Source organism: Rhinopithecus roxellana, chromosome 1 (assembly GCF_007565055.1).
Source record: "Rhinopithecus roxellana isolate Shanxi Qingling chromosome 1, ASM756505v1, whole genome shotgun sequence".
Taxonomy (NCBI): Eukaryota; Metazoa; Chordata; class Mammalia; order Primates; family Cercopithecidae; genus Rhinopithecus; species Rhinopithecus roxellana.
The window spans coordinates 132048817-132065567 of NC_044549.1; the positions used below are offsets into that span (position 1 = coordinate 132048817).

General features: G+C 47.5%; 1 protein-coding gene across 1 annotated transcript in view; it reads left to right on the forward strand.

Annotated features, from left to right (window-relative positions):
* The window catches only part of LAMP3 (lysosomal associated membrane protein 3), a 54605-nt gene extending 40957 nt beyond the window's left edge, over positions 1-13648 (forward strand). The window contains exon 6 of the mRNA XM_010366225.2: positions 13568-13648. Coding sequence (XP_010364527.1) covers positions 13568-13602 — 35 coding nt within the window. The 3' untranslated portion in view covers positions 13603-13648. The remainder of the gene's footprint in view (positions 1-13567) is intronic.
* Positions 13649-16751: the final 3103 nt, after the last annotated feature.

Here is a 16751-nt window from a genome sequence, read left to right on the forward strand (position 1 = left end):
GTGGGATTGTTTAGCTGGGCTGTAAAGATGAAGGCATGGAATAAACTTCTCAAAGTATTTTTAATTTTTTCCGATAATAGAGAAACTTCGCTAACCAAGTATTCTTTTTTGAGTGTATAGCCCCCTCTTGTGGTAAGTTGCTGCTTCTGCACTTCATATCTATATTTTCTGTTCACTTTATTCTGTAGAGCAGTCTGCCAAGAATTTTATTCCTGCTGTTTTTTTTGCTGCTAAAGAAAGGAGTTAAGTCAGGATAACAGAAAAGTCCACATAACCCTAGAATTCTTAGTCAAGGAATAATTCAAGTCAGCCTAGAGACCATGTTGACTTTCCTCATGTGTTTCCTTACAACTCAGTAGGTTGTCAAGGTCCTGACTTTAATCTTAATAAAACATTGAATTGTATTAAAAGTTTTTGTAATAAAAACTTACTTTGGAGATTTGTGCATGTCATTTATTTTTTATGATTCATTTTTTGCTGTATAAAATTTTGTTTACAATCATCTTAGATTTTTGCTCAGATCAATAAGTTAAATCATCTTCCTATAGTTTATTCTATTCTCCATTGCCACATTATCACTTGGTAGGAATTCTTGAGAAGATAAACCACATTAAAGTTACATATGAAATGTCTCAACTCTTAGCTTAGACTGACTGCATTGCTAGTTTACTTAAGTGTAGCCACATTTGTTCATTCATTCATTTGATCACCATTGATTAAGAATTTGCTAAATGTCAGATACTCTTATAGGAGCCGAGATGAGTAAGAGGTCCTATATTAGTTACCTATAGTGATCAGAGAGAAAGAGAGAGAGGGCCGGGCGCGGTGGCTCACGCTTGTAATCCCAGCACTTTGCGAGGCCAAGGCGGGCAGGTCACGAGGTCAGGAGTTTGTGACCAGCCTGGCCAATATGGTGAAACTCTGTCTCTACTAAAAATACAAAGTAGCCAGGCATGGTGGTGCGCCCTTGTAGTCCCAGCTACTGGGGAGCCTGAGGCAGAAGAATCGCTTGAACCCGGGAGGTGGAGGTTGCAGTGGGCCGAGATCGTGCCACTGCACTCCAGCGTGGGCGACAGAGCAAGACTCTGTCTCAAAAAAAAAAAAAAAAAAGAGAGAGAGACTGACCAAGATGAAACCTGTCATATCCTTTATAACCTAATCACAGAAGAAACATACTATCACTTCTCTGTTTTTTTATGGTTCACACAGAACATCCCTGGTACGCTTTGGAAGGGGACTACACAAGGGCTTGAATACCAGATTTCTTACTCCATTTTGTGCTGTTATCACAGAATACCACAGATTTTGGGATAACTTACAAGCAATAGAAGTTGATTTGGTCATGGTTCTGGAGGCTGGGAAGTCCAAGATGCAAGGGCCGAATCTGATGTGCGTCTTCTTGCTGCATTGTAAGATGGTTAAGGCATCACATGGTGCAAGGACACAGAAGAGAGAGCAAGAGGGGCCCACACTTGTAATAATAGCATTAGTCCATCCATGAGGGAAGAGCCATTATGACCTCATTGCCTCTGAAAAGTTCTGCTCCTCAACACTGTCACATCATAGATTAGTGTCGCATCACACTTTTGAATTGTACATTAAGTTTCCAACATATGGTTTGGGGGACACCTGCAAACCATAGCGCCAGGAAAGGGAGGAACTCCTGGAGGCATTGTGGGTGCTGCCTACCCCAGGTGCCTACCATCAAGGTGTACATTGTGGAATTAGTGGTTTACTTTTTGAAGAGAACTTGGGTAAATAAATTCTAGTATACATACTAAGAGAAGTGGATTAATAGGAACATATACAATGGACGATGAGAGCAAGGCCCTTTCCAGCCTGCTTCCAAACCTACCCCAGGTGTAGCACCTCCTCAGGAGCACAGCCTCCCGACCCTGGTGATGAAGGTCCATCGACCACAGGGGCTGGTGTTGACCCATTTGTCTACAGCACTGACGTCATGGCTTCACCTTCCTAAAAGCGAGGACCCAGGATGGCTCCAGCCCCTACCCAATCTCCCCCACCTTTGTTCTTCTCACACTTTCTTACTTTGTAAGGTCCTAGATCTTCCTCTGGACTCCTGTTTGGGGCTCTAAGCTTGAAGGCCAGGAAGGTCTGAGGACACAAATACATGAGCCACTCCTTCCTGGCCCGGGACTTGGTTCTCTAGGATGATTTGCTGTGAGGTTTCCCTCTGCCCACTAAGTAAGAGAAGTATAAATGATAAAAAGGGATGGAAGAAGAATCTCTGCCAATGAAAAAAGAGTTTCATTTTATAATACTCCGACCCCTCCCTCATCAAGAAGTCCCTTCACCCCACCTTAGTGCCTCCAAGAGATGCCAATTTTGGTCAAGTGTTGGCAGGCATGAGGAAGAGAGGTTTAGGCCGGGCACCATGGCTTACACCTGTAATCCCAGCACTTTGGGAGGCTGAGGCCGTTGGATCACCTGAGGTCAGGAGTTTGAGACCAGCCTGGCCAATATTGTGAAACCCCGTCTCTACTAAAAATATAAAAATTAGCCAGACATGGTGGCGGGCACCTGTAATCCCAGCTATTTGGAAGGCTGAGGCAGGAGAATCATTTGAACCTGGAAGGCAGAGGTTGCAGTGAGCCACGATGGCAGCACTGCCCTCCAGCCTGGGCAACAGAGCGAAACTCTGTCTCAAAAAAAAAAAAAGAAAAGAAAAAAGATGTTTTATTTTGTTTTTAACTTAAACTAGTTTTATATTAAGACCAAGATTGAGTATGGATAAATTTGTGAAATAAATTCTGTTGTCAAAATTCTAAAATCTCTTTCGCTTTCCAGATATTCCCTCATGCTGTCCTGGCAAACTTTCTTCTTAAGTGCTCATGTATTCTAACTTCCTCATATCTCCACCAGCCCCACCACCCCACCCCAACATGCTTCAGCTGATCCCTGCAATTTTATTCACTCACTCGATACCATTTTTTTTTTAACGGAGTCTCGCTCTGTCACCCCGACTGGAGTGCAATGGCACTGTCTCAGCTCACTGCAACCTCTGTCTCCTGGGTTCAAGCAATTCTCCTGCCTCACCTTCCCGAGTAGCTGGGATTGCACATGCACCACCACGCCCGGCTAATTTTGTATTCTTAGTGGAGACGGGGTTTTTCCATATTGGCCAAGGTAGTTTCAAACTCCTGACCTCAGGTGATCCGCCCTCCTCAGCCTCCCAGCGTGCTGGGATTACAGGCATGAGCCACTGCACTCAGTCATTTTTTTTTTTTTTTTTTTTGAGACAGGGTCTTCATCTGTCACCCATGCTGGAATGCGGTGGTGTGATCATGGCTTACTGTAGCTTCAACTTCCCAGGCTCCGGTGACCCTCCCACTTCAGCCTCGAAGGTAGCTGGGACTACATGTGCATGCTATCACACCCAACTAATTTTTATTTTTTTTCCTATAGATATGGGGTCTTGCTATGTTGCCCCAGCTGGTCTAAATTTCTGGGCTCAAGTGATCCACTCACCTCTGCCTCCTAAAGTGCTGGGATTACAAGCATGAAGCACCACTCCTGGCTCATTATCATGTGTTAGTAACCCATTGTGGAGTTGTCTTTTATCTCTCCCAAAGCCACATGTATTTTGTCAAAAGATATTACCTTAATCCAAAGGCATTCAGCTGGGTGCCATGGCTCATACCTGTACTCCCAGCACTTTGGGAGGCCAATGCAGGCAGATCATTTGAGGCTAGGAGTCCGAGACCAGCCTGGCCAATATGGCAAAACCCCATCTCTACTAAAAATGCAAAAATTGGCTGGGCATGGTGACACGCGCCTGTAGTCCCAGCTACTCGGGGTGGGGGGGGCGGGGCATGAGAATTGCTTGAACCCAGGAGGCGGAGGTTACAGTGAGTTGAGATGGCGCCACTGCACTCCAGTCTGGGTGACAGAGTGAGACTCTGTCTCAAACAACATCAACAACAAAACAAAGGCATAAAGCTTTATGTATGAAGTTTTAGGCCTGAGCACAAGATTTGCAAGAGGAATCTTTCAAGGCAGCAGGATCTCCTGGCCTCCATCTATTCTCAGCACCTGCCAGGAGTCCCTACCCACACTTCCTGTTAAGACAGCTCTGACAGTAAGCTTGTTTTTTTTTTTTTTTTTTTTTTTTTTGAGACGGAGTCTCGCTCTGTCGCCCAGGCTGGAGTGCAGTGGCCGGATCTCAGCTCACTGCAAGCTCCGCCTTCCGGGTTTATGCCATTCTCCTGCCTCAGCCTCCCAAGTAGCTGGGACTACAGGCGCCCGCTACCTGGCCCAGCTAGTTTTTTGTATTTTTTTAGTAGAGACGGGGTTTCACCGTGTTAGCCAGGCTGGTCTCGATCTCCTGACCTCGTGATCCGCCCGTCTCGGCCTCCCAAAGTGCTGGGATTACAGGCTTGAGCCACCGCGCCCGGCCAGTAAGCTTGTTTTATATTGATATGCCTCTGTAGCTTCACTCGCTACTGGATGGACACTTTTAATTGGACAGTTTTAAAAGACATTACCAGCTGGGCAGAGTGGCTCACGCCTGTAACCCCAGCACTTTGGGAGGCCGAGGACGGCGGATCATTTGAGGTCAGGAGTTCAAGACCATCTTGGCCAACATGGTTGAGACCCTGTCTCTACTAAAAATATAAAAATTAGCCAGGCATGGTGGCGGGCACCTATAATCTCAGCTGCTTGGAACGCTGAGGCGGGAGAATAACTTAAACTTGGAAGGTGGAGGTTGCAGTGAGCCAAGATTGAGCCACTGCACTCCAGCCTAGGTGACAGAGCAAGACTCCATCTCAAAAAAAAAAAAAAGACATTACCTCCAATTTTCTTCCAGAAATAGGTGAGTTGTAAATAATAGATATCCAGATGATATGCAGATATTTGAATACAGAATTTTGTTTTAAGATGGGGTGTGGCCCTGTTGCCCAGGCTGGAGTAAAGTGGCATGCTTATGGCTTACTGTAACCTTGAACTCTTGGGCTCAAGTGATCCTCCCATCTCAGCCTCCCAAGTAGTCGGAACTACAGGCATGCCCCACCACACCCAGCTTTCTTCTTGTAGGGACAGGGTCTTGCTATGTTGCCCAGGCTGGTCTTAAATTCCTGTCCTCAAGCAATTCACTCACTTTGGCCTCCCAAACCACTGAGATCACAGCCGTGAACCACACCACACCTAGCCAGAATACAGAATTTTTTTAAGACCAGACTTTCCATCTTGTTTGACTTATGATTTGAAACTGTTCATCAAGATTTCCTTGAAACTCAACTGGGTGTGGTGGCTCACACCTATAATCTCAGCACTTTGGGAGGCTTAGGCAGGCAGATCACTTGAGGTCAGGAGTTTGAGACCAGCCTGGACAACATGGCGAAACCCTGTCTCTACTGAAAATACAAAAATTAGCCTGGCATGGTGGCACACGCTTGTAGTCCTGGCTACTCAGGAGTATGAGGCAGGAGAATCGTGTGAACCCGGGAGACAGAGGTTGCAATGAGCCAAGATAGCACCACTGCACTCCAGCCTGGGCGACAGAGCAAGACTCTGTCTCAATAAATAAATAAATAAATACTTTCTTGAAACTCTTATCCATTACCTCTGATCCATCACACTCCAAAGTCTCCACTTCGTACTGTGCAGCCCTCCTCTGCTGTCATCTTTCTTGGCTCTTCTGCTTTCCTCCGATTCCTTAAATATAGGCTGTAGCACTCAGGGTTCTCCAGAGAAGCAGAACCAATAGGAGATATATGTGTGTGTGTGTGTGTGCGCGCGCGTGTGTGTGTGTGATTAGGTCTGGAATCTCAAGCAGGAATTAATATTGCAGTCTTGAGGTAGAATCACCTTTTCTCTGTAAACCCTCCGGTTTTGCTCTAAGGGCTTCACTTATTTTGACAAGGCCCATTCACCTTATCAAGGAGAGTCTCCTTTACTTAAAGCCAACCGACTGTAGATATTAACAACATCTACAAAACACACACACACATATATATATATATATATATATATAATTTGAGATGGAGTCTCGTTCTGTTGTCCAGGCTGGAGTCCAGTGGCACAATCTCAGCTCACTGCAACCTCCGCCTCACAAGTTCAAGCAATTCTCCTGCCTCAGCCTCCTGAGTAGCTGGGATTCCAGGTGCATGCCACCATGCTCGGCTAATTTTTGTGTTTTTTAGTAGAGATGGGGTTTCGCCCTGTTGGCCATGGTGGTGTTGAACTCCTGACCTCAGGTGATCTGCACACCTCGGCCTCCCAAAGTGCTGGGATTTCAGGCGTGAGCCACCATGCCCAGCTTCTACAAAGTATTTTCATAGCAACACCTCAAATAGTGTTTGATTAAATAACTGCATGTGACAGCCTAGTCATGTTGATACATAAAACTACACATGCTTTGGGGGAAACAAAACATAAGTTTTCCCCCTAATTCTCTCCTTAGACACTTTTTCTCAAAATCTTCTCCCTCTGTGACCTACATAGAAGTGGAGCAGACAGATCTCAAACCTAACCAACTGAAAACAAAGTATGAATCTCCACCTTTCACCCGCCAACCCTCAAATCAGCTCCTTCCTCCCATATCAAAGCCTCTTGTGATTTTTTGTTTCTTTGTTATATATATATATATATATATTTTTTTTTTTTTTTTTTTTTTTGAGATGGAGTCTTGCTCTGTCATCCAGGCTGGAGTGCAGTGATGCTATCTTGGCTCTCTGCAACCTCTGTCACCCGGGTTCAAACAATTCTCCTGCCTCAGCCTCCTGAGTAGCTAGGACTACAGGCGCGGGCCACCATGCCTGGCTAATTTTTTGTATTTTTAGTAGAGATGGGGTTTCACTATGTTAGCCAGGCTGGTCTCGAACAGGCTGCCCGCCTCGACCTCCCAAAGTGCTGGGATTACAGTTGTGAGTCCCCACGCCTAGCCTATTGCTTTGTTTTTTAGTGACAGTCTTCCGTCTGTCACCCAGACTGGAGTGGTATGCAGTGGTGTCATCGTAGTTCTTTGAAGCCTGGAATTTCTGGGCTCAAGTGATCCTCCTGCCTCAGCCTTCCCGAATAGCGGGGATTACATGCACTTGCCACCAAGCCTGGCTACTTTTCCCCTCATTTTATTAGAGACGAGGTCTTGCTATATTGCCCAGGTTGGTCTCCAGCTGCTGGTCTCCGGAGATCTTCCTGACTCCCCAAGTAGCTGGGATTAAAGGTGTGAGCCACTGTGCTAGGCAAGCCTCTAGTTTTGATTTCAAAAACTTTGCAGGTATCCTTGATCCTTCTCTTTCCCTCACCTTCTTTTTTTTTTTTTTTTTTTTTTTTTTTTTTTTTTTTTTTTTGAGACGGAGTCTCGCTCTGTCACCCAGGCTGGAGTGCAGTGGCCGGATCTCAGCTCACTGCAAGCTCCGCCTCCCGGGCTCACGCCATTCTCCTGCCTCAGCCTCCCGAGTAGCTGGGACTACAGGCACCTGCCACCTCGCCCGGCTAGTTTTTTGTATTTTTAGTAGAGACGGGGTTTCACCGTGTTAGCCAGGATGGTCTCGATCTCCTGACCTCGTGATCCGCCCGTCTCGGCCTCCCAAAGTGCTGGGATTACAGGCTTGAGCCACCGCGCCCGGCCCTCCCTCACCTTCTGTACACAGTCCATCAGCAAGTCTTGTCAGTGTTGCCTTTAAAATATATCCAGACCAGAATCCAATCACTTCTTTTTTTTTTTTTTTTTTTTTGAAATGGAGTTTCACTCTGTCACCCAGGCTGGAGTGCGGTGGCATGATCTTGGCTCACTGCAACCTCCACCTCCCTGGTTCAAGCAATTCTCCTGCGTCAGCCTCCCGAGTAGCTAGGATTACAGGCATGTGCCATCACGCCCAGCTAATTTTTTGTATTTTTAGTAGAGACAGGGTTTCGTCGTGTTAGCCAGGATGGTCTCGATCTCCCGACCTCTTGATCTACCCGCCTCGGCCTCCCAAAGTGCTGGGATTACAGGCGTGAGCCACCATGCCCAGCCGTACCAATCACTTCTTACTATCTCTACCACTACTGCTGTAGTCAAAGCCTCTCTCCCAGGCTACAGGAGGCTAACAGTCCTCTCTTCTGGCTCACTGAGTCCATTCATTGAAACATAGGTCAGATCACATTGCCCTTCTGGTAAAACCCCTTTTGATGGCCTCCTACTTTGGCCTTCAGAGACCTGCCTGTCTGGTCCCCATATTCCTCCCTCCTCACAGGTCCTGCTTCCCTCCCCTTGACTCACCACAGGCAAGCCACGCTAACTTGCTTCTGGTCCTCGACATTAACTTCTCCAGATATTATATCTCACTCCTTTTCATTCAGGGGACAACACAGAGAGGTTTCTGGGGTTTCCCTACCTAAAGTAGACCCACCCCGCGTGCCTGGTCACTCTTGTCTTCCTACCCTGCTCATTTTCATCATACACTCAATCCCTAATGGAAAGGATCTTGTCTCTTTTCTGCTTCCCAACTGTCCTGTATGTTTCATGATGGGCAGATGGAGGCAGCACAGGGGAGTGCGTGTTTCAGCCTGTGGTGGCTGTGAGAATGTGCCATACAGACCTCCAACTACAGGATGTGTCATTGGCCAAAGGCCCCAGCTGCTGTGCTTTGAAAGCTATTACTGGCCAGCCATGGTGGCTCACACCTGTAATCCCAGCACTTTGGGAGGCCGAGGTGGGCAGGTCACGAAGTCAGGAGTTCAAGACCAGCCTGGCCAACATGGTGAAACCCCATCACTACTAAAAATACAAAAATTATCCAAGTGTGGTGGTGTGCACCTGTAGTCCCAGTTACTTGGGAGGCTGAGGCAGGAGAATCTCTTGAACCCGGGAGGCGGAGGTTGCAGTGAGCTGAGATCGCACCACTGCATTCCAGTCTGATAACACAGCGAGACTCCATCTCAAAAAAAAAATAATAAAATTAAAAAAAATTAGCCAGGCATGGTGGTGCACACCTGTAATCCCAGCTACTCAAGAGGCTGAGGCAGGAGAATTGCTTGAACCTGGGAGGCGGAGGTTGCAGTGAGTCAAGATAGTGCCACTGCACTCCAGCCTGGGTGACAGAGCGAGACTCCATCTCAAAAAAAGAGACAGAGCTATTGCCACGTTTGCCCCAAAGCCACAAGCATCTTCCACAGGCAGCTCCCAGACAAGGACTGAGTGTGCAGGGATACTAAGGTGAAACCATTCCCAGGACACACAGAGCTGATCTGACAGCTGACTTTGGCTTGAGGACTTCTCAACTGCCAGACCTTCCTTAGACTGCACAACAGAAATGCTTCTGCCCAGTGCTCCTTCCCTTTCCCCTTCATGCAGGTTCAAGCTGGCATCATGGTCTAAAAACTCTCCAGCACCTTGGCTCCCTCACCATTTTCTCCCACAGACTTTTCCCCTGACAAAATCTGATATGGTTAATCCCATCTTGGCATCTTTTTCTTAAAAGTCCCAGACTAACATAAGTGGTGCTGAAAGTGGCCCAAGAAAAGAGGCAGTAAGAAGGGGATTTGGAACTGGCTCACCCATCACCCAGCAGACAGAGGGGGGATGTTGTCCTGGTTGATAGGTAGGCACAGATAGTCCCTGGCCCTGGGTGGCAGCTCAGTTGCTAAAGATTTCATTGGTGGTGACCTGAGAAAAGATGCTGTTGGAGGGGAATGTTGTGGCAGGTGTGACTTCACAAGCATTTAACAATACGGGAGAACAATGCCTACCGTAGCAGAATGGGCTGTCCTACCAATTGTGTTGATAGCCCTTTGGGGAATAACAGAGACTGAGGGCTGTTAACAAGCAGTGAATCACCAAGTATGAGAGTAGGAGAGCCCAGAGGTAGCTTACATAACAGGCATTCTCTTCCGTAGTGGCAAGACAGACTCGGTTTTGAACAGCCGGTCAAAAATCTAATTGCAAGCTGGGCTTGATGGCTCATGCCTGTAATACCAGCACTTTGGGTGGCCGAGGTGGGAGGACTGCTTGAGCCCAGGAGTTTGAGACCAGTGTGGCAACATAGAGAGACTCCTGTCTCTACAAAAAGTTAAAAAATTAGCTGGGCATGGTCGTGCTCACCTATGGTCCCAGCTATTCGGGAGGCTGGGATGGGAGGATAGCTTGAGCCCCGGAGGTCAAGGCTGCAGTGAGCAGTGATCTCACCACTGCACTGTAGCCTGGGTGACAGGGCAAGACCCTGTCTCAAAAAAAAAAAAAAAAGATTGCAAGTCTACAGAGCTTCAAAGAGATCTGAGTGTCCGGTGCACGCAGGTCCAGTATAGAAAGCGCAGGGCCCTGGTGGGGAAATCTGGGATCCTGAACCACAGCACAGGGGCACTGAGATGGATTCCACCAGTGATATTTGACTCTGCAAAAGCCCAGAACATCTGGGATTTCAGATGTAGCCCAGCCTTCTCTACTTGGTGCTAGCACGTCAGTTTTCTGGAAGATGCTACTGAGGCCTCTCTCACAAGGCAAGAGGTGACCCCTCCTCTCCTCCTTACCAGGCTGAGAACTAGGATTAAAATGCAACTGAACACATGCTTGGCCTGATTGAGGCAGGAGAATAGGGAAGCTGGGGTTAGCAGGGTTTCAGCAAGTGCAGCCAGTCCGCACGGGCAGGGAAACAATGGGTGCAGCCAGTCCGCACGGGCAGGGGAGCAGCAGGTGCAGTCAGTGTGCATGAGCAGGAGAGCTGCAGGTGCAGCATATAGGTCACATCCTTGTCTCTTTGACAACAAGCCACTTCAGCCCCCGATTGGCCACCGGCCAGTCCTTCATGGGATGTGGCCAATTGCAGGCCTCTAAGGGTTTCCTAGGGGTTATGCTGGGTTCTTTCTAGCTGAATACAAACCCTAACTGAGGGGGCTTTTCAGCAGCTGCTTGCTTGAGCCTGCTCCCACTCTGTGAATTGTCTTCAATAAATCTGTGCCCATTCCGTGGCGTGTTCAGTTCTTTGTCCAATATGCCAAGAACCTGGACATCACATTTAGGACTTTTTTTTTTTTTTGAGATAGAGTCTTATTCTTGCCGCTCAGGCTGGAGTGCAATGGCACGATCTTAGCTCACTGCAACCTTCGCCTCCCGGGTTCAAGCCATTCTTCTGCCTCAGCCTCCCGAGTAGCTGGGATTACAGGTGTCCAACACCATGCCCAGCTAATTTTTGTAATTTTAGTGGAAACGGGGTTTCACCGTGTTGGCCAGGCTAGTCTCGAACTCCTGACTTCAGGTGATCCACCCACCTCGGCCTCCCAAAGTGCTGGGATTATGGGCATGGGCCACTGTGCCTGGCCACATTTAGGACCTTCTATCCGGTAACATGATAAGCGGGGAAAGAGATTACACACACACAAAATGGCAAGAATCCGCTGGCACGGACAGGCTGGACCCAGGTGAATACTCCTGGGGTTGGATTTTGAAGGTGCTTGATCACTAGAGCCAGAAGGTAAATCTGGGTAAGCAAGAATTCACTGACCTGAGGGTAGATTCTTGAACATGGTATTTAACACCCAGCAAGTACTCTAGGGAATAGACACTTGCTATGAGATGGCTCTTAGAAGCCTGGAAGAAATGATACCCAATTCTAAGCAAAGCGGAGATGCCTGAGTGGCCCTGGCAGACAGCAGAGGAAGGAATAAGGAGGATGAGGAGAGTGTTGAGTAGATGTATTTTAATAAGGTCAGAAGACACGCTAGTGGATTGTTTTCCATGACAGGGCTCAGGATACATCTTTTACCAAGGCCGTCAGAGGGGTGCCGGCATTCCTGAGCACATTGGTGTGGCTCTTTTGTAACACAGATGGTAGGAGAGAGGTCCCAAAGCTGAGACTGTGCGTCCCCTGAAACAAAGCCAGGTGGCAGATTTAGCCACCACAAGCCGGGAGACTGTCATTACCATAACAACTGGCAAGGTAGAGAGACATCCAAAAGAGCATGGTTTGCAGTGTTGGTGGATGTGGTTAATGGAGCAGGGAATCCCAAGGAGCAAAATAAAGGGCCAGCCAGCATGGGTCGTGCTTAACATCTAAAGCAACAGCAATGACAACAGACAGTGGAGAGGCAGGAGGCTAAGGGTGGTCACTCCAGTAAAACACCACGATTCCTTGCTCAGTTTCTTGAACCGAGGCAATTTTTAGATCTGGAGCCCACTGCCTGAAGAAGTGGCTTGGTCTCTAAGAGGAAGAGCCTATGAAGATTCTTCCCCTTCTTCCCCCAAAGGGACTTGAGAGGAAAAAAACTGTTTTACTTCTTCTTTTACACCACAACAATCAACATGGAAAACTGCTGTGACCAAATGTGTATGTTTCTCCTCACTCCCAAATACCAAGCAAGCCATCAGTTCTGCAGTGGACACCACACGGGTTCCTTCAATTCAATTCTGACACTACCTGGAGACAGCATCAGATCCCACGGGTTGAGAACTCACTCCCCAAGACTGCTCCCCACCCCCGCTGGACTTCCAACGCCAATTGCAAGCCCTGGGTTATTTTGCCTGTACTTTTGACCCACCGGCTAAAAATCAGGGTTTCCACAACTCCCTCCCTCCTCGGGTTCTATTCATTTGCTAGAGTGGCTTCCAGAACTCAGGGAAACACTTTTACCAGTTTATTATAAAGGACATTTTTTTTTTTTTTTAAGACAGAATCTTCTTCTGTCATCCAGGTTGGACCACAGTGGTGTGACCACAGCTCCTTGCAGCCTTGACCTCCTGGACTCAAGGGAACCTCCCACCTCAGCTTGCTTTCATTTTTTTCCCCCCACCTCAGCTTTCTAAGTAGCTGGAACCATAGGCTCGCACCACTGAGCCCAGCTAATTTTTTTCTTTCTTTTATTTTTTTAGACGGAGTCTCACTCTGTCACCAGGTTGGAGTGCAGTGGCGCCATCTTGGCTCATTGCAACCTCCCCTTCTGGGTTCAAGCGATTCTCCTGCCTCAGCCTCCTGAGTAGCTGGGATTACAGGCACCCACCACGATGCCCAGTTAATTTTTGTATTTTTAGTAGAGACGGAGTTTCACCATCTTGGTCAGGGTGGTCTCTATCTCTTGACCTCGTGATTCGCCCCCCTTGGCCTTCCAAAGGGGTGGGATTACAGGTGTGAGCCACCGTGCCTGGCCAATTTTTTTTTTTTTAAGATGGGGTCTCACTACATTGCCAGGCTGGTCTCCAACTTCTGGTCTCAAGCAATCCTCCTGCTTCAGCTCCCAAAGTGCTGAGATTACAGGTGTGAGCCAATGTGCCCAGCCTTCAAAGGATGTTTTAAAGGATACAAATACACAGACAGATGAAGAGACACATAGGGCAAAGTCTGGAAGGGTCCAGAATGCAGGAGCTTTTGTCCCCATGGAGTTGGGGCGCACCACCCTCTGGGCACATGGATGCGTAAGCCCCTATATGTGTGGCTATCTGCAAGCTCCCAAACCTTGTCCCTGTTGTATTTTTACAAAAGCTTTCTTGTGTAGACAAGATTAATTAACATTGGCCATTGATGATCAGCTTAACCTTCAGCCCCCTCCCTCCCTGGAGGTTGCGGGGTGGGACTGTGATTTATAATAAAGTTTTGTGACTCTAAATGTCTCAAAATGGAATCACTTGTGACAGGTTACTCAGCTTACTGTGAAACTGCTGACCCCTAAGCATATGTATGGTGTTCTGAGGTGAAGATGCCTGTGTGGCCAGGCACCCCGAGACCTAACAAGAAAACGGAGCTAAAAGATGGCTGAGTTAACAGTTAAGGACACTCCTGTGAAGGACCATAAAAACTGCAAAGAAACTGACCATGGCTAAGATGCCTGCAGAAGCTCTGCCGATGAGAACTCTGAGGCCTCTTTTCCATGAGGCAATGGACCCCACCCTGGCCACATTCCGAGAAAACCAGCCCCAAGGGTTGTTAGTCAGCCTGCTGTTCTCCTGAGCTACTTGCTGTGGTTCCTCCCACTCTTATTACTGCCTGTGTGTGTGCCAAGTACATTTGCATGACTGTTGGTGTGTGAAACTTGTAATAAACTGTGAATTCGTAATCACTTAAGTGGCCATTGATTCACTGTGAAACCTCTTGGGTACCCCTGTGGGAGTTGGCACAATTAGGCTAATCGAAACTCTAAGCAAGAGAGATCCAAAGTCCTAACCTTCTTCTAATCCTGCCTCGGTTCTTCCAGTGACCAGCCCCCATCCCGGAGCTACCTAGCGGGGGCCAGCCATCAGTCAGCTCATTAGCATACAATAAACTGTCACTGTGGAGATCCTAAGGATTTCAGGAGTTGTATGCCAGGAAACAGGGACAAAGGGTGATACATGTTTCACAGTATTGCACAACCTACGGCCATTTATTGACTGACGGTACACCAGGAGAAGGAAAGAACCACGTGTTTCAAGCACTATTGGATACAGGGTCTGAGCTGACATTGATTCCCAGAGACCCAAACTGTCATCATGACACTCCTGATAAATTCCGGGCTTATAGGAACCAAGTAGAAAATGGAGTCCTCAGACCGGGCACAGTGGCTCACGCCTGTAATCCCAGTAATTTGGGAGGCTGAGGTGGGTAGATCATGAGGTCAGGAGTTCCAGACCAGACTGCCAACATGGCGAAACCCCATCTCTACTAAAAATACAAAAATTAACCAGGCATAGTGGTGCATGCCTGTAATCCCAGCTACTCAGGAGGCTGAGGCAGGAGAATCGCTTGAACCTGGGAGGCAGAGGTTGCAGTGAGCCGAGATCATCACACCACTGCACTCCAGCCTGGCCACCAGATCAAGACTCCATCTCAAAAAAAAAAAAGAAAGAAAAAGAAAAAAATGGAGTCCTGGCTAAAGTCTGGCTCGTAGTGGGCTCCTTGGAGCCCAAGAATAGGTCCATGGGTTCCGTGGACCTATTCAGTGGTCATTTCCACAGTATCAATGAGCAACAAGGATTCATAGATTTGGCAGTTGGAGTAACCTTCATTTTGGGTGCCCAGTCTGTAGAGTAAGAGCTACTATTGTAGGAAAGGCCAAGTGGGAATCACTGAAATGCCTTCTTCCTTGTCTCCACCAAGACAGTAAATAAAACATAATATCATATTCTGGAACACGATGGTTGGAATCGGTATCACCATTAAAGACCTAGAGAATTCCCAGTCATCTCTCCATATTCATTAGTCTAGGCCCTGCGGAAACAGAATGAATCTCAGTTTGTAGATTCCTACAAACTTAAATAGCAGGCTGATTGCAGCCACTGTGTCTGATGTGGTATCATTGCTGGAGCAGATTATGAAGGCCTCTGATACGTGGTATGCAGCCATTGATTTGGCAAATATGTTCTTTTCCATTCCAGCTAAAAACAGCATCAAAACCAGTTCTCATTCACATGGAATGGACAGCAGTATTCATCTGCAGTTTTGCCTCAGAGCTTTGTTAACTCTCCTGCGCTCTGTCATATAGTCCAAAGAGATTGGCACCACACAGGCACCCATAGGGACAGTACTCTGATCCATGACATTGACATTATGCTAACTGGACAGATAAGGAAGAAGTGGTTGGTATGCCGGAGCCCTTGGTGAGATATGTATGTTCCAGGAGGTAGAAGATTCAGGGATTGACTGCTTCTGTGATGTTTTTAGGGGCCCAGGAGGTCAGAGGCTTTCCAGAATATCCCCCCCCCCAAATTAAAGTACATATTCTTTGCATCTTGCATCCCTTCCACAAAGAAGGAAGCACCAGAGGCTGGCAGGCCTCTTTAGGCTCTGGAGGACTGCGTTTCATACCTGGGAAAATTCCTCTGGTTCATTTACCAGGTGACATAGAAAGTTACCACTTTTGATGTGGCCAGAGTTAGGAAAGAGCAGTATAGCAGGTCCAGGCCACAGTGCAATCAGCCCTGCTGCCTGAGCCAGGTAGGCAGACCTTACGGTGTTGAAGGTGTCAGTGGTAAGAAAAGGTGCAGTATGGAATATCTGGCAAACTCCAGCGGAAGAATCATAACACAGACCCCAGATGTTTTGAGCAAGGTCGAGGCTATGCTGCCATTTGTAGCAGACAGAGATATATACTTTTGAAAAATTGCTCTTGACATGTGACTGGGTCCTGGAGCACTGCCCATTTTGAGGTAGATTCTGTCAAACCCACTGAGTAATAAAGTCAGATGGGTTCAGCAGTAGTCAACTGTGAGAAGGAAATGGTACATCCAGTATCAAGTACATGCAGGACCAGAGGGCATGAATAGGTTTCTTGAGAAGGCAGTCCAGCCCCCATGTCACCCACCAGAGTTGTATCAGTGCCCCTCCCCTAGCTTGCATCAATTTTATTAGGGGCCAGCAGGAGGGAACAGGTAAGAAGTTGAAAACGGAGGAAAAGCACACACTGGTTTACACACAAGTTGGCTTGGTTTGTGGGTATAAGCCAAAAGTGGGCAGCAGCTGTATTACAGTCACATTCAGAGATCCCCCTGACACACAGTGGGGAAAGAAAATCTTCCCAATGGGCAGAGCAGCAAGCAGGACACTGCAGGAAAAGTGGCGTGGGATGAGAAAATACACAAATTCTTGGACAATGCTGTGGCCTGGTCATCTGGCCAAGGGTTTGGAGAAAGAGACTGGAGCATCAGAGACAGGGAGGTCTGGGGTAGAGGTATGTGGATGGACATATTAGAGTAGATATAAAGTGTAAATATTTTTGCATCACATGTTAATGTCCATGAGAAAGTATCCACCATAAAAGAGTCACTGAACAAACAAGTCAGCAATTTTTTTTTTTTTTTGAGACAAGTTCTCACTGTGTCACCCAGGCTGGAGTGCAATGGTATG